Source organism: Rhinoderma darwinii, chromosome 8 (assembly GCF_050947455.1).
Source record: "Rhinoderma darwinii isolate aRhiDar2 chromosome 8, aRhiDar2.hap1, whole genome shotgun sequence".
Classification (NCBI taxonomy): Eukaryota; Metazoa; Chordata; class Amphibia; order Anura; family Rhinodermatidae; genus Rhinoderma; species Rhinoderma darwinii.
The window spans coordinates 23,391,670-23,410,882 of NC_134694.1; the positions used below are offsets into that span (position 1 = coordinate 23,391,670).

The window sequence follows — 19,213 nt, forward strand, 5'->3', positions numbered from 1 at the left end:
AATTCAAGATAAAGATGGCTACATCTATATGTACTTTGAGATGCCATTTTAACATTATCTTTTTTTTCTTGCAAGATCAGGTGTATATACTATATGGCCAACAATATGTGGACACGTGACCATAACACCTATATGAGCTTTTTGCAAATCCCATTAAAAAACCATGGATTTAGGCCCTTTGCAGCTATAACAGCCTCCTCTTTTCTGGAAGGAATCCCAGAAGATTTTAGAGTGTTTCTGTGAGAATTTATTCCCATTTGGTCAAAAGAGCATCTGTGTGGTCAGACACTGATGTTGGACGAGAAGTCCTGGTTTGTAATCGTCATTCCAATTCACCCTAAAGGTGTTTGATGGGGTTGAGCTCTGGGCAGACCCCTCAAGTTTGTCCACATCAAAAATTTTCAATCCATGTCTTTATGGAGCTCGCGTTGTTCACACTCATGCTGGAACAGGAAAGGGCCTTCCCCAAACTACTGTATTCTCACAATGTTGGAAGCCTACAATTGTGTAAAATATCTTGTTACGCTGTAGCATTAAAGGGGTTTTCCACCTTCTGACAACTGATGATTTATCTACCGGATAGATCATCAGTACATGAACTGTGATCTATGCCTCCGACACCCGGACCCCGCACAGATCAGCTTGTCCGGTGCCTCCGTGCACCGGACTTACATGCCGGAAGCAGTTGACCGGCCACGGAATAGCGGCCGAGCTGCAGTACTGCAGCTCTCCTCCTATTTAAGTGAATAGGTGTGGACCTGCAGTTCTGCAGCCAACTGCTTTCGGCTCCGTACATAGCATTATGTGCCATAACAACCGGTGCCCGCAGGCCACCGGAGCAGCTTAGCGGTGCGGGGTCTGGGTGTCGGACCCGCACCGATGATATACTAATGACCTATCCGGTGGATAGGTCATCAGTTGTCAGAAGGTGGAAAACACTTTTAATATTACCCTTCACTGGAAATAAGTGTCTGAAACTCTAAAAAACAGCCCCAGCCCATTATACCTCCTCCATAAAATTTTACAGTAGGCACTATGTATTCTGGTAGGTAGCATTCTCCAGGCATCTGCCAAACTAAAATTCGTCCATCTGACTGCCAGATAGTGAAATCTGATTCATCACTCCAGAGAACACGTTTCCACTGCTCCAGGGTCCATTGGCAGCATGCTCTACACCATTCCAGTCAACTCTTGGCACTGCACATGATTTTCTTAGACTTGTGTCTTTTGACTGCTCGACCATAAAAACCAGGGGAGGGATTTGGCTGGTTCTGCCAACAGTATACGTGAAACCAGGCACTGGCAAGTGCAGCAGAGGCTAGGCTTCCCACCCTGCCATCTGACCCTTTCTGTGATGCAGGGGGTGCAATATTGTCATCCAGCAGGAGCCAGGCCTGGCCTGCATTGCTGGACAGCATTGTGGGAGCAGGGACAGGTCATTTTATTCAAATTTTTTGTAATTGGACTGGGACCAAACAGCATAAGTAACTCATATGAAAAAAATAGTGCCCCTGCAAAGTGACCACGAACATGAAGTGGCACACATTGTGCCGCCCCAGTCCAGTAAACAAAAACAGCAGTTGTTACAGTATACCAAAGATGCAGGGAAACTGCTGTCACTCAGATATGCATAAGACAAAACAACATAAGTGACTCATATATAATATAACATTTACTTAGATTCTTTGAAATGGATATATACTGTATATGACAGACAACAAATAAACCTAACGTATGGTCAAAAGACCTACAATTTGCTGAAGGATACAGGGAATAATCAATTCCAAACCCGGTCAGTGGGTAAATAACGAATAGCAGCGTCCAGATAATCCTGGACCTGTCGCTTAATAAGATAGATAAAAAAATACAGACCATGTGATGGATCCACTGTAAGAATATGACACCATCCAGGCGCAAAACTTCCACGACTAAAATGCTGATATAGGTTTTTTATCGTACAAATAAATGGAGGAAAATGCAGATACGGGATACAGAGACCCTTTTTCAAATAAAAAGAAGTCTGTCAAGTCGCGTAGTAAGACATCGACATGACGGTAAATAAATATAATAATCTTACCCGTTGTCTCTCTACAGCCTATGTTACACAGCAGTAGACGGGGCTCCAGTAGCTCCCATGGGTAATCCACATACAAGAGGTACATGTCCGGTTTCCTTATAAGACCCTTTTTATCCTCAAAAGTACTGGACCTTAGTGCCTACATGAAACACCCACCCCAAAAGGGCCAACTCCATCTGGAACCTGCCCTAGTACTGTTTTACCCTAATAAAATCCCTCCAGCATTCGGGCCTCGCAGGGTACCAAAATACATGGATTAGTTCAGACAGTGAAACTGGAATGGTATAAGGTGTACGTTCCCACAGTGGTGAGTAACGTCTTATGGTGCCATTGGATATTTTGCGCCATCTTCAAATAACTAATGGCACCACGCCACTTTACTCTATTCTGCAGGTTGTTACAATTGTGGCAGTGCCATATATGCATTGTTTTTATTGTTTACATTTTTTTAACAATTTAATATTTTTTAATGAAAAGGGGGATTTGATTATTTTTTGGGGAGGAACTATTTTTTTCAATAAATTTTTATGGAACTTGATTTCACTAGGGGTCCTGAAGCTGTGATCGTTTGATTGCTTGTATAATGGTTTGGAATACAAAGTATATCACAGACAGGCAACCTATTAGGCCAAGCCTCTGGCCACCACTTGCCATGGTAACACATCGGCACCCTTGTGATCGATAAAGGTGTTGAGAGGGGCTCGGTCTGTCCTAGCTCTTTTCGATGCTGTGGTCGGTATTGAATAGGGCTTCTAATGGGTTAACAAACAGGATTTTCTGGTCCCCGTCGTTACAGTACGAGCCCAGCTGTGAATCACTCTCGGGCTCCTGCTGTACATGTACTTCATGAAGGCTTAAAGAGGCTCTGTCACCAGATTATCAAACCCCTATCTCCCATTGCATGTGATCGGCGCTGCAATGTAGATAACAGTACCGTTTTTTGTTTTTTTTAAAACGATCATTTTTGGCCAAGTTATGAGCAATTTTATATTTATGCAAATGAGCCTTTCTAATGGACAACTGGGAGTGTTTTCTCTTATTTCCAACTGGGCGTGTATTGTGTTTGTAACATCTGGGCGTGTTTACTTGTTTTACTAGCTGGGCGTTGTGAATAGAAGTGTATGATGCTGACATATGACGCTGACAAATCTCTGGACTGAATTTTTCCGCAGCGTGGATGACATTTGTTGAATCACACCCACTTTGCTGCTACTGTATTCGGCTGCGTATTTTCCGTCCGCAATTCCGGACGGAAAATATGCAGAAATTCCGTTACATGTGGGCAAGCCCTTACAGTTGGCCAGGGCATATCTAGCAGATCAGAAATTTTACGAACTGATTTATGGCAAAGGTGGCAACCTCTGACAGTGCTACTTTTAAAGTCCCTGAGCTAGTCAATACGACCCATACTATTAGCAATGTTTGTCAATGGAGATTACATGGCTGTGTGGTTGATTTTCATGTTAGAATTCTGGTTTAATAACCGTGGCCGTGCACCAACCATTTTCCTCTCCCCCGTTGGACCTAAAGTAAAAAAAATTTATACCCCCCTCACCGCTCCTTTTCGTTTCTCCCCTCAGTCTCCATCCAAATGCAGCAGCTCATACATGGTCCTCACACCAAGTACCATCAGGGGCTTATATGTGACACAGCACTAAACATCCTTAGTGCTGCGTCACATACAACGTCCTGACGCTGCTCAGCTTCAGTACATTGTATGAGCCGGACCAGGAGGGGAAAAACGCAGAGGAGCGGTGAGTTGAGTAAAAAAAAAAATTACAATATTTTTTGCCTGATGGGAAAGAGGTTAGTCTGATCGAAGTGGGGAAGGTAGAGCAATAGGCACGGGCCTCTACCGTGCTATGCCACTCCGAGTGAGATCTATGTCAGCCAGGAGCTGACGTAGATTTCCGCTACAATTTACACAATGCAGATTGTAACACTTCTCGAGAGTTTATGGGAAAATTTGGATTATTGGTAGAGAATACCCTCAAAATGCTGAGCTTCTACCAAAAATCTAAATTTTAACTCTAACTGCACCAAAAAAAATCAAACTACCTGTAATGACGGGGTAGGGAGACAGAGAGGTAAGCCCTAATCTACCCGCCACTCAGTCCCTGCCTACTTGCAACGGCCCGTCCTAGGCGACGGCGTACAACTGGGCGATGGTCCCTACGCTCAATAAGTGCACGACAGACAAACAGACAAGGGTACACAGAAGCTAAGGGAAATGGGGCAGTTGCCCACGGCAACACAGCGAGCAACAAGAGTAGTGAACGAGCCGAGTCAAACCAGGAGTGCACGAGGTACAAATCGCAGAGCAGGAGCGTAGTCAGTAAAGCCAGGGTCAAAAATTAAGCAAGGTCAATAATCATAGCAGGAGCAGCAGAGCCAGTAAACAGAAAAGAATCACAGGCAAAGGAGGAGCAGGAAATGCAGGTATAAATAGACAGAAGGCGGGAGCTAGCTCCGTCTGGCCAGGCTGTGATAGGCTCTCCCACTCCTCAGCCTCCCAGCCTGACTGGTAGAAGATCGTGTCACTCTCTCAGACTTAGGAGCAGGTGCAGACTGATTACCCACAGGCGTCGACACAGAAGCTGTGTCTGGCAGATCCTTTACACTACCTGTGATGTGTATTTGAAAGAATTTTTTTTGGTGCTTTTTTTATTTATGTACTACTGACAAAACTTTTCCATTTTGTCAATGCAGGGTCTGAGGGGGTGACAGATATTCAAAGAATACCAAAGAGAGAATGTCTGTGTCATACATCACCCTCTTATGCCCTTCACTAGGCATAACACAGTGTATACGTTTTGCCCACAGTGTTCCTATAAGAAATATAAATAACACATTCAAACCTGCAGCTGTGATCGGCAAGTTCATCACCTAGTGGCTTGATACAGGGCCGAGGCATAGATATAAAGGTTGCAAAAGTAATAGTCACACACACACAGTCCCTGGTGTTTGAAGGAGCCCAAAGGCCCCTCTGCCACAGAAGACACCAGTATTATTAGTGGCACGGTTAGCATTTTTTGGCGCTAGGGTCCAGGGGTTTTAGGTTACACCTCTGATACAGGGCATATTAGCAAGAGCCCTTATGATATTTGGCCATGGAACCCATTTAGTAAATAAGAAATGAGTTAACTAGCTTTTCCTATTTATTATGCAGGCTCAAATAGTTGAATAAATTTATTTCTGCTAAATGTTTGGCTTACACCATAAAATCCCATAAATGATTTAAGAATCAGTCCCCACTTCAGTTAATAACTGCTATTATATTTTATTAAATATTGTTATTTTTACATAGAGTCTCAGGGGCTTTGTTCATATACTGTACCTTGGAGGTTTTACCCATCAATCATCACAGTATTCACTGAACCATTCATTGATCGCTGTTCCACTCACAGCACGTTTCTCAAGGGCTGCATTTCCATATTATTCCCTATCACTGTGTTGATCATGATGAAAATTAATCAATCCAGATGTTCCCCCTCATGTTTGAATGAATTGTGTGTCACTTTTCCCAACACCTCTGATACAAAACGTTTTCCTGGATCCATTAATCTGATACACTGCCTAGTCCTCTATCCAACCCTTGGTTCTCATAGGTGACAGGGTGCCCTGCAATTTATTGTTTTGTACAGAATGAAGTAGCGAAGCCCACTGTGCATCGTGTCAAGAATCATCTATCATAGGAACAAGAAATTTATATGATGGTGTCTTCAATGACCATACTATTTTATGTTTAATCATGAAAGATTCTTGAATGGTCATTTCTCCATGCAGAGATCCCAGTGCAGCATTTCTAATGTATTGTTTTATATTATAGCAATTTTACCTTTGTCTGTCTTTACTATTGGTTATAGAAAACATTGCTCAATTACATTTATATTTAATATCAATCAAAGCAGTCACCTATAGTAGGACTTCATGGTCACTGCAGTATTTAGGAACATTAGGGTCATATAAATAATACTGAAATATAATAATTTCCTAATAATTTCTTTAGTATCATCAGGCATTATTTTGTGGCAGATACTAATAAAGTCAGGAATGGCCTTATCCTGTGCAGTACCTTAAATTCCCCTCTAATTGTGTACCGTATACTGCCCAAATAATACACTCTTACAGTTTCCTAACAACATGACACTGCCAGAGACTTGCCAAAATACCAGTGTCCAATCAATAAACTAGGGAATGTATCTACATCCTGTGCGGCTGCCTTTCCATATATTTGGGCACCAAATAATGAATGAGTGGTGCAAGCTTCGAGTGCAGCACTATTATTTATTTCTAAAGTTCAGTATTTGGAGGCATTGTGCAGCATAGCATCTACAGTAGTAGGGCATCAACACAATATTGGGGATAGCAGCAGAATGAGGAGTTTGTGTAGAGGGTGCTGGAAAAGCAGGGAGCCAAAGATGTCTGGGCAGCAAACTCTGCAGAGATGAGTCGTGGCTGCAAGAAGTCATCATAGCGGTTTGGGACGGATAGAGACGAGAAGAGAAAGTGAATGACTCCAATCAGAGAAGAAGTCATCTCTGAGTCCAAACCTTTCCCATTAATATGTCTAAAAAATTGTCCCCAAATAGAGATAAGCAAATCAGTTTTCGGGTCCGACACTATCAAACTGCCCGTCAGATTCGATTCAGTCCGAATAAATTTGTTGCGAATCTATGGGGTCCCGGTTGCCCTGAAAAGCCATGCAAGACACTCTGAGGTCTTTTTTAAATACATATCCAATTGAGACAGCAACAAACTCAATATGTTGTTAGGAGGGGTTGGCTCTGTACCCACTAATGTGTCAAACTGGCCCTGCTGTAAGGCAAGATCTGGAAAAATTAGTATGTGTTATCATGCCCTACTATTTTTATTCCATATAGGACTGTGTCTTGTGGTGTTGGTACCTAGCCATTACTGTTGTTTGTATTATCTTTTGCCAGTGTAGAATATATCTGTTCATACTAAACACAAATGCAATATGTTGTATTGACAAAAATAGTCATAATTATAGAACCAATTATAGAACCTTCCATTGTCAAATGTTAAAATCACCAGCCTAATATTGTGTAGATCCCCTCGTGCAGCCAAAACACCTCTGACCTGTTGAGGCATGGACTCCATAAGATGTCTGAAGGTGTCCTGTGGTATTTGGCACCAAGACGGTAACAGCAGATCTGTTAAGTTCTGTAAGTTGGGAAGTGGGGCCTCCATGGATCGGCCTTGTTTTTCTAGCATACCCCACAGATAGGATTGAGATTTTAGGAATTTAGAGGAAAAGTCAACACCTTGAACTCTTTGTCACGTTGCTCAAACCATTCTTGAAAAATGTTTGCAGTGTGGCAGGGTGCATTATCCTGTGGAATAAGGCCACTGTCATAAGGGAATACCGTTGCCATAAAGCAGTGCAACTTTTCTACAACAATATTTAGGGAGGTGGTATTTGTCAAAGTAACACCCACATGAATGACAAGACACAAGGTTTCCCAGCAGAACCTTAGAGGTAATCTTACTAACATGTTTAAAGGGTAACTAAACTTTTGACTTCATAGTGACACATCAAAAGTTTTCATCGGTGGGCGTCGAAGCACTGAGATCCCCACAGATCGCTAAAACGAAGCAGCAAAAGAGCATTGGTGAGCGCTGTGCCACTTCATTTCTGATTGTCTTTCTTGGACCCCCATCGATTACTATGATATGTCAAAAAAAAAATTAATAGTTTAGTTACACTTCAAATATATGTGTGGTCAATACAAAGAACTGACACATTTATTAATTCAAATAACTGTACAAAGGACTAGGGAACATTCTTTACATGTGGAGGAAAGGCAGTCCAGGTATAAATACAGAGTTATTTTTTATTTTTTTTTACAGTTACGAGTTGTCAAACTGTGAAATGATCTACCCCAAGAGGTAGTAATGGGAGATACAAGGACTGAATTTAAAAAAGGGCTAGATGCTTATCTAATAACAAATGTTATTGAGGGTTATAAATAATTTAGCAATGAATGATGTAGAATTGATCTGAGAGAGGTTGATCTTGGTGGACATGTGTCTTTTAAACGATGTAACATTGCCCAGGGCATTACACTGTCTCCGCCGGCTTGCCTTCTTTCCATAGTGCATTGTAATGCCATTTCTTTCCCAGGTAAGTGACACACACGCACTCGGCTGTGCACAAGATGTTAAAGAAAACAGGATTTATCAGACCAGGCCGCTTTCTTCCATTGCTCCACGGTATGGTCACGTGCCCATCGTAGCTGCTTTGTCAGTGGACAGGGGTCCGCATGGACACTCTGAATGGTCTGCAGCTACACAGCCCCAAACATAGCAAGCTGCGACGCACTGTGTGCTCTTACACCTTTCTAGCACAGCCAAAATTAACCTTTTTAGCAATTTATTCTACAGTAGCTTTTCTGTAGGATTGGACCAGACAGTCTTCACACCTTATGCGCATTAATGAGTCTTCAGCACTTATGTATCACTGGTTCACCGGTTGTCTCTCCTTGGACCACTTTGGTAGGTACTAACCACCTCATACCAGGAACAAAACCTGCCCAAGACCTTACCCAACAAGACCTGCCATTTTGAAGATGCTATGTCTAGTCATCACGATTTGGCCCCAGCCAATATAGCTCAGATCCTTAGGGTGTATTCACACGGGTAGGTTTTGTGTATTTTTTCTATGCCGTTTTTAAAGCCAAAACAATGTATGGCTCATAAAGTAAGAGAAAGTTTAAAAGACAGATTTTACTTTTCCTCTTATTTGAATCCACTCCTGGTTTTGACTTCAAAACTGCATAAAAAAAAGCCTGATCAAAGTCTATAGTTTAAATACACCCTATAAGTGGACACCCACGCGTCACAGTTTGTTGCAGAAATTTCTGCGACTGAAAATCAGTTCCATTCATCAGAATGGAACTTGCAGAAATCTATGCACCCGCTAGAGAAATAACCCCATTCAGATGAATGGAACGGATTTTCAGTCCCAGAAATTTCTGCAACAATATCTGCAGCATGTGAACCGGCCCGTACGCTTGCCCATTATTTTTTTTGCTTCCTACTCCTCAACTTCAAGAACTGACTGTTCACTTGCTGCCTAAGATATCCCACCTCTTGATGGGCGCCATTGTAACGATATAATCAATGTTATTCACTCCACCTGTCGGTGGTTTTAATATTATGGCTGATCGCTGTAGATATATAGTCATTTTACAAAAAGATCACAGTGGGTCATGTCCTTTTTTTGTATCTCTTTTGAAAAGTACTGCAAATATAGCTAAATTGATTTATATTAAAAAAAAATACCCTTTTTAGTCAATAGGGCAAAACTTTTTACCCTAATATTACTTTATTTACTGGGGAGCTAATATTGTGCCCTTCTACATTCCATCTGATTCCGAAGAGTTAACGCAAGTTTGGGCATTGTTTCTCACACCGCTGTAAAATCCATTTTTACATGTAATAGATGAGCTTGCCTTTAACCTGTCGTCTTTAGCGTTTGCCTACCACTCATTTCATCAAATGCTGAATTATTCTGCTAATAATGGTTTAACTACTTGACCCAATTTAGCAATTACAGGTTCGACAAAACAAGAACATTTCATTCAGTCACAATAATTACACAGCAGCATCTGACTGCTGTGTGTGGGATTGTGATATGAACCCTCTGTACACAACACAATATAAATCTACATGCGTGGAGAAAAGATGTGCACTGCACAAGCAGCTTGCTCTGTATAGCCCTACTTGGAAGTTTGCCCTTATAAAAACCTATTTAGAAACGTATCTTAACATAGACGGAAGAACATCATTTCATTCTTGTGCAATGCACAACGGCATAAATAGGAGGATAATACAGTATTTCATAAAAAGGATATAGACAGTTAACTTATTGCAAATCCAATCCAGTGCTAGGGCTTCAGATATTTGCTACATAAATGCAAAACCGGTGCATGCCAGAGCAGTTGGAGCAACCAATTAAAGGGACACCCCATGAAAAACTGGTGCACTGTGTTATGCCTGAAGGGGAGGTGCTTGTATCTTTGGATTTCTGAGTCATGCACCGCCCCTCATGGCCTGCACTAGGCTTACAAAGTGTTATTTGTTATTCTTTGCATGTATTTTTGTAGTTTTAGATGTAATTTTTAGACCCAATACAGGAAGGGGTTTTGGACAGAAAACTGTATCCTAAAAGGTTACCCTTAAGTGCAGTGCAGAACGTGTTTTCTTGAGCTATATAGTTACAAATTGTCCCACAAATGGTATGGATCAAAATACTTCTAATTAGAATTAGCCCCCTGCTGTTACACATACACATTTTCACCATGCCAGTACCTCAAGACAAAGTCAGTGGAAAAAGTAATGTGGGTCTTGGCGTGCAGTGTCCACTATGCTTATACCAGTTTGCTGTATTCATAATACTTTGTAAATCTCCACTGAAATAATAAAACTTTCATATGCTTTTGAATGTTCCCCTTCTTAATCTTCAGAGATTTTAACTTGTTAGAGCAGCAGTTTGTGCTCCAGAGCGGCTCCTCCCATTCTAAATGGAGACAGAAAGTTGCAACCATAGCCATTTAATAATAATGAAGTTGACTTTCGGTTATCCAGTCACCAATCTACATACGAGTATTCTCATACTCTCCCCTGCTGTTTTCTCTTTCCTCCCTTTTCCAATCTTGCTCTCTAAATGTTGCCCGGACTCACAGACTTTGCCTATCTGACTGTGTATACAGGGAATGCTAGGGATTGTCACACAACCGATGCAGCTGGCCCCCATAAAATAACAATTATGAAGCATCTTTTCTGTGTCGTTACACATTCTGACACTATTCAATCAGTGATGACAGTGTAAGGGCTTAATAAACTAGAAGAGAAAAAACAAAACACGGCGCCACATAGTGCAGATTAACCAAGGAGAAATAAAATGAGACAGGAGAGAACAGAATTGTGCTCACCTTGTAATGTTGTACAAACAGGAACAACACTGGGAAGTTGCATAAACTATTAGATCAGGGATAATACTGCTGCCAGGTCCATATGAACGCAACAGAGTTTGTTGCCAAATTGGAATGAAGGATATGAAAAAAGGCCTGATGAAGACGCCCGTTTGGCGTCGAAACGCGTAGCCCTCGGTATTTATTCTTAATTATCACATTCATGAACAGTGTTTATTTTACAATTACCTTTGAGATTAGCAGCGCCCTTTGTGGTCCTGGATCTTTTTCTTCACATCCTTCAGTGTAAGGGCTTATTCACACGAACGTTGTATACGTCCGTGTGACGGCCGTTAAAACAACGGACATCACACGGACGCATGCATTTCAATGGGGCCGTTCACATGGACATTGTTTTAACGGACCGTGTAAAAGGTCCATTGAAAAATAGAACATGTCCTATTTTCTTCCGTTTTCACGGATCCCTCGATAGACTGAAGTCTATGAGGGATCCGTGAAAACGGGTCCCGCACGGGTGCAACTCAGACATGTAAAAAGGTCAGTTTTTCAAGTCCGAGTTTGCACTCGGTCGTGTGAGTAAGCCCTTAGACTGTGAAGGGATGTACCCTATTAACAAGGGGAAAGTTAGGACCCATAACATTTATACATTTCCAGGAGGAATAACAGAATAAAAGCACAATGCACAGTTCTAAGCAAAGATGTTTCAGAATTGTTATTTTATGCGGAATGCAAGTATTTACTTCCCGAAATTAGACGTAACATGGGCTGAGCCTGCTCAATACTCAGTACTTCACTGTAACGGCCAGGATTGGCGATAACTCCTATATCGGCCATTTAATAACTTCGATGCTGTGGTCAATAGCGTCTGTAGCATCTACACCATTAGAAAGAGGGGCTTAATAGGAGCCGGAAATAATAACAATACACTGCAATACATAAGTATTGCAGTGCACTGCACTAGCAATCAAGCGATCGCGTGTTCAAGTCCCCTATGAGGACTAAAAAAAAAAGTTTACGTTTTTTGTATTATAAAAAAAAATTTAAGTTAAAAAAACCTTTCCCATTTCCCCGCTAAAGTAATGTAAAAAAATAAACAATTGGCGTCGTTGCGCCCATTAAAGCCAAAACAAATTATTTAAAATGCCAGAATGCTGTTTTTTGTTCACCTTCGCTCTGTACAAAACAAGCCCTCACACTGCTTAATTGACGGAAAAATAAAAAAGTTCTGGCACTTCGAATATGGCGACACAAAACAAATAGTTATTTAACAAGAAGTTTTTCCCTTGTAAAATTAGTACATCATAAAAAAAAACGATATAAATGTAGTAACACCGTAATCATATTGACTTCCTTTCCATTGACATATTTTCATGATATTCAGTTTGTGTTCTATTTTTTTGTATTAAGGCAGAATTTTGTAATAATAACTGTTTAACAAAACAATACTGTATTCTTCCATTAGAAATGTTTTGATAATGTTGTTGCAAAGGACAGATCTCTTATTCACTGAAAGACAACGATTATTGTATTAGCTGCAGGTCCATAGAGACAAAACTGTCATTTTGTTCAATACATTCATTCTTGTTTCACAAGGTTAAAAACTTAGTAAATGCAAGGAAAATATCAGACAGAGCAATGTTGTAACTAAATGACTAAGGATTAAAATTTTTCCAAATGTGCAATGAGAATAGAAGTTTAGGAAGACAGATAAAAATGTTCTTGAAGACCTTGTAGGTTCTATGGGATCCGTATGGTGCAGTTGTGGGAGGTTGGACAAATAAAACTGCTTTCTACCAGAACCAGTGCTAATCCATTAACTGGAATAGAAATGAGCTGCAATACCAGACACAGCCCATGGTCTGGAGTGTCGCCATTTCTAGAAAAATATACCTTTTTTCTCACGCTTAAATGCTGCCATTATCTGCGCTGAGAGAATATCTTGGGACATATCCAATAAGCAATATATTTAGATGAACAATTAATGTTTTAAGAGCTGATCTATTGTATACATATAGATTTATTTTTATATGTTCATCTCTATATTCAAGGGTCGTACAGGATTGAAAAATATAAAAAGTTGGCTGCTTTCTTCCAAAAACAGTGCCACATTTGTTATGTTATGTGTTCTGTTGCAGCTTAGCCCTATTCACTTTAAAGAGGCTCTGTCACCAGATAAGTGGCCTATCTCCTACATAATGTGATCGGCGCTGTAATGTAGATAACAACAGTGGTTTTTATTTTGAAAAACAATCATTTTTGAGCAAGTTATGAGCCATTGTAGATTTATGCTAATTCGTTTCTTAATAGACAACTGGGCGTGTTTTTACTTTTTACCAACTGGGTGTTGTACAGAGGAGTGTATGAGGCTGACCAATCAGCGACCAATCAGCGTCACACACTTCTCATTGTTCCAGCCCAGCTTCTTTCACTGCACAATCACACTGGAACAATGAGAAGTGTATGAGGCTGATTGGTCGCTGATTGGTCAGCGTCATACACTCCTCTGTACAACGCCCAGTTGGTAAAAAGTAAAAACACGCCCAGTTGTCTATTAAGAAACTAATTAGCATAAATCTAAAATTGTTTATAACTTGCTCAAAAATGATCGTTTTTCCAAAATAAAAACCACTTCTGTTATCTACATTACAGCGCCGATCAGATTATGTAGGAGATAGGGCACTTATAAGCTGGTGACAGAGCCTCTTAAGTGAGATAATACCAGACACAGTTTATGGACAAGTGTGTACACAGCCTGTACAACCCCTTTAATAGTTAGTGACATGTATTTAGTGAAATATTGTGGAAACTTCGTTAATGTTATAATTAGGTCAATTGTGTCAGTATATGCATTTTTTTTAAATATAAATCTTACCCCTAATCTGATAAAGATGAGTACCATTTCATTTTTTACAATTGCCAAATAATGTATAATTATCCATACACTTATGGGTGAAAGAGTAATGGAGATTGACTACAAACTTAATTGATTTTTCTATCTCATCTATCGATCAGATCAATCTATCTATCTATCTATCTATCTATCTATCTATCTATCTATCTATCTATCTATCTATCTATCTATCTATCTATCTATCTATCTATCTATTATAAAAAAATGGCGACAGCACCCTGCAACACTAATGCCACCTAAACCACTAAATATAAATAGATATGCACTAAAGCTCAATCTACCTACAAATAGGGAGGTTCTTAGTGCACATTTTGATCAAAAAGTGTTAGCCCACCTGCCACGACAAGGCGACCTCTGTAAGGTGGGAACCTACGCTGCACATACACCCAGAACTGGGACTAAGCCTACATATATACCTGGGGATGGTAGGATCCAGCATTGAACTGATTAAAATCACCCAGGGCATTTGATCTATCTATCTATCTATCTATCTATCTATCTATCTATCTATCTATCTATCTATCTATCTATCTATCTATCTATCTATCTATCTATCTATCTATCTATCTATCTATCTATCTATCTATCTATCTATCTAATCTATCTATCTTTGTGAATCTGTTACATGATATTCAGATGTAGCAGAACAGAGTTTGTCCATTGGCACAATAGTCTAATAGGCTGGGTTCACATATATCAGTTGTGTCTGCCAATGCTGGAGCTGGACACAACTGATAACAGAGTTGTTCACTTTGTGCACCTGCCTGGCGGTCTATAGCAAGACATCACCAGACACTGCATTACCATGTTTCTGTAACGGTGCAGGGAGATGTCCAGTGTCGCAACTGATGCATCGGATTGCAAAACTGCTCCCATAACAAACCATGGGATCAGTTCTGGCATGAGTTTTTTTTCAGTGTTTCTGTCCCACGCTGAATGAAAACAAAACTGTATTGCCAGCAGGGGCTGACATAGACAGCAGAGGATGCCCATGCAAGAACAGTATACTGGCCCTTTGCTTTCCAACCATAGAGCATCTCCCTTATCATAGAGTTTCCCCGATTTGTCTCTCCAACAATCAACCAGTAAGGGTATGTGCACACACACTAATTACGTCCGTAATTGACGGACGTATTTCGGCCGCAAGTACCGGACCGAACACACTGCAGGGAGCCGGGCTCCTAGCATCATAGTTATGTACGACGCTAGGAGTCCCGGCCTCGCTGCAGGACAACTGTCACGTACTGTAATCATGTTTTCAGTACGGGACAGTTGTCCTGCAGCGAGGCAGGGACTCCTAGCATCGTACATAAGTATGATGCTAGGAGCCCGGCTCCCTGCACTGTGTTCGGTCCGGGACTTGCGGCCGAAATACGTCCGTCAATTACGGACGTAATTAGTGTGTGTGCACATACCCTAATTGTGAGATATGGATTGCATTCCCTCAATCCCTTACATGCAATCTAATAGACAGTAGAAAGATGCAGGCTAATTTAAAGTTGTCAGGGGCCCACTTACCGGCTGGGCCCCTGTACAGCTGCACAGGTGACATGAATGGTATGTCCACCCCTGATTGCCAGACATACCGTATGTAAAGGGGGCATTACAGAGGGTTAAGTAGGTTTATTGCAATGCTATAGAAAACCACAGCTAAGTTAATGTCATAAATCACGATATTTATCCAAAATCATGATAATGATCAAATGCAGTTAAAAAACTAAAAATCACTTGCTAGATTTATTAATAGTGTTGTGCCTACATTTATGAGTTGGCGAAAATGGTGCCAAGTTTACAAAACATTTTCCTTGTGCCACCTCATGGCTACCGTATAAAAAATAGTTAATGACTATTAATACATTTGCTGAATTTTACTACTCTTAGCCATGCCCATTTTCCCAGACTCTCTTTATAACTTGTCTAAAACACAAATACATGGGTCTGGTCATCTACTCCAATTTGCAATATAATACTGACATGTTTTGATTAATCTCCCCCAATGTGTTTTCATGTACATTTATTCTTTAATGTCAATCTATGAAATTCATCAAGATTTATAGGGACCTTGTACTTCTTCTTCTAGGTCAGCGACCAGATGATTTTGCTGCAGAATTGCTGGAGTGAGCTACTAGTGTTTGACCACATCTACAGGCAAATGCAACACAGCAAAGAGAACAGCATTCTACTAGTGACTGGACAGGAGGTAAATATATTATAAAATTATACATTCCCTTCCATTGCCAGCTGTCCAGGGCGGTTACATGCGAAGCAGTGTGACCATATTATAAAAAATTAAATGATATAAAAACCACAGAAGTATTAAAGACCAACCAGAAGAAAATTAAAACCTTTATTTAGTGTACATTATAAAATAAAAAATCAGTTTTCACATTCTCAATTCTATATTGACCTATAATAATTTGAAGTTACAGGCCCAATGCCTGAGACTGCACCACTGATTCTGATGACAACACGAGGGAGACCTTTTAAAGATCCAAATGACTAAATCCAACAATATCTACGACCTATCCAGCTTGAGTAGCAGCAGTTTTATGTGTGTATATATGAGACATCAATGTATTTGCTGATTTTAATCTACCCAAGGCCTCCATGATAACACTGCACCGCACAGAAAACCGAATGGAACATGTCATAAGAATATCTCAGTAGTGCAGCCTCAAGCTTAGGGCTTGTAACTTCAAGTAGTCATATATCAGCACACAATTAATGTGAACTTAAAGGAGTATTCCCAAAATCCTAAATTATCACCTATCCACAGGAGAGGTGATAATTTTCTGGTCACTGGAGGCCCCACCACTGGGACCCCACCGATCGCGAGAATGAGGGCCCCGAACCCCTAGATCCTACTCACATAATCCCCGCAGTGAGGAGGCGCTTGAATCGAGCGGTGGTTGAGCATGTGCCTGCCGCGCCATTCACTGTGAGAATGACGGAAACAGCTGAGTGCTGTACGCGGCTGTTTCCGTCACTTCCACAGTCTTTGAAAGGAGCGGCAGTGCGCATACACGACCACGCGCTCCATTCAATGTCGTCCTCACTGCAATCGAGTAGTGAAAAGAAACTGGGGGTTCGGGACCCTTGTTCTCACGATCAGTAGGGTCCCAGCGGTGTGATCCCCAGTGACCAGAAATGTATCACCTATCCTTTGAATAGGTGATAATTTAGGATTTTGGGAATACTCTTTTAAGGGCCTTTTTTAAAATTTCCCTCTGGTAGGTCTCTTTTAAAAAGCAGCGGTGCACAAAACCACATCTAGATATCGCAAGGTCCAATACAAGATGTATTTACTTGTATAACAGTGCAATAAATATTCTATCTGTGCCATTAATGCATAGACACATTAACAATAATTTCTAGTCACAGTTTGTAATTGCTTGTATAATGACTACATGCCACCGAGACATAAGATGTTCGATAGATGCCTTATTACCCTAGTTCCTATTTAATTTCAGTGCTTGCTGGGGACATACAGCCCAGGCCTAAGCAGATGCCGCTTGTTTGGTTTAGTTTTTTTGCTGGGTCCCAGAATTGTTGCTGCACAAAAGGCACAAACAATGATCTCGCAGAGAGATACAAAGTATCCACAAACACAGGCGGGGAGGGCTTTGTCATGGCTTTCAGCAGCACTCAATAGGGGGACAGTGTGGCCAGGAGCCGCATATTTCTCAAGAGAAGAGACACATCCCCCATCTGTATTTACAGAAATAGCTGTGAGAACGAGCTGCTGAAAGTAGTAGGTAACTAACGGCCAGTTCCCAGATATAGGTAATTCATTAGGTAGCATGGCGAGGACCGTCTCGTATTAGAAGTGCATACAATTGTTTCCTCATTAGCATTGTTTACCGGATCCTTAATGACTGTTCCACATCATACATACGGTCACAGGCTTGTATTTTCACACCGGCTCCAATATCGCTGTGATTCAGCAGTAAAGTGGTATACACCAAGAACGTCCATAGGCTATAATGGGCCTGACATATATGCCAAAGTGTCCTTATGGCACACGTTCAGGGGTTACGTTTTTATTTTATTGTATTGAAAAGAGGTAGTGTGAGCACAGTATACACTTTATAATGGGAGTCGGTGCTGGATGTATGAGATACAGTTGCAGTGTCGGAACTATATGTTCGGCATATAGATCGGGGACAGACCCTAAGCTCTGAAAATGTCTTACCACCCTAGCAGAATAAAGCCTAAGGCTGGGTTCACACAACCTATTTTCAGACGTAAACGAGGCGTATTTTGCCTCGTTTTACGTCTGAAAATAGGGCTACAATACGTCGGCAAACATCTGCCCATTCATTTGAATGGGTTTGCCGACGTACTGTGCAGACGACCTGTCAAACGACGATGCGTAAATTGACTGCCTCGGCAATGAAGTGCAGGACACTTCTTTGCTACGTAATTTGAGCCGTTCTTCATTGAAGTCAATGAAGAGCAGCTCAAGATTACAAACGTCAAAGACGCCTCGCATAATGCGAGGAGGAGCTTTTACGTCTGAAACGACGCAGCTGTTTTCTCCTGAAAACAGTCTGTCTTTTCAGACGTAAAAGGAAGCTAGCGTGTGCACATACCCTTAGGGTATGTGCACACGATGAGAGGCTTTTACGTCTGAAAAGACAGACTGTTTTCAGGAGAAAACAGCTGCGTCGTTTAAGACGTAAAAGCTCCTCCTCGCATTATGCGAGGCGTCTTTGACGTTTGTAATCTTGAGCTGCTCTTCATTGACTTCAATGAAGAACGGCTAAAATTACGTAGCAAAGAAGTGTCCTGCACTTCATTGCCGAGGCAGTCAATTTACGCGTCGTCGTTTGACAGGTCGTCTGCACAGTACGTCGGCAAACCCATTCAAATGAATGGGCAGATGTTTGCCGACGTATTGTAGCCCTATTTTCAGACGTAAAACGAGGCATAATACGCCTCGTTTACGTCTGAAAATAGGTTGTGTGAACCCAGCCTTACAGCTTTGCTAATCCTCAGAAGGTGAAGTTTACATTTGGCATTTTAGTCAGGTTTTTTTATTTTTTATGCTGAGAAAACGCAGAATCCATATCGTGCATTATCTGTGAGTGAATGGAAAAACAGGAATTTTTGGTTTAATGAGTCTTATATTCATGGTGCATTTTATTAAAATTGTTGGGGTAAGATGGATCAAAACTGGTGCAAAGAAAATGTGGAATAGTTGCCCATGGGAAGCAATTCATTTTCCAAGAGGCGGAATCTGACCAGCTGCCATAGGCAATTACC

At 41.1% G+C, this 19,213-nt stretch overlaps 1 protein-coding gene across 2 annotated transcripts in view; it reads left to right on the top strand.

Moving 5' to 3' along the window:
* NR5A1 (nuclear receptor subfamily 5 group A member 1) overlaps window positions 1–19,213 on the top strand; it is a 143,628-nt gene that overhangs the window by 76,533 nt on the left and 47,882 nt on the right. For both annotated transcript variants that reach the window (XM_075835505.1, XM_075835504.1), the window contains exon 5: window positions 16,029–16,148. In XM_075835505.1, the coding sequence (XP_075691620.1) occupies window positions 16,029–16,148 (120 nt within the window). The remainder of the gene's footprint in view (window positions 1–16,028; window positions 16,149–19,213) is intronic.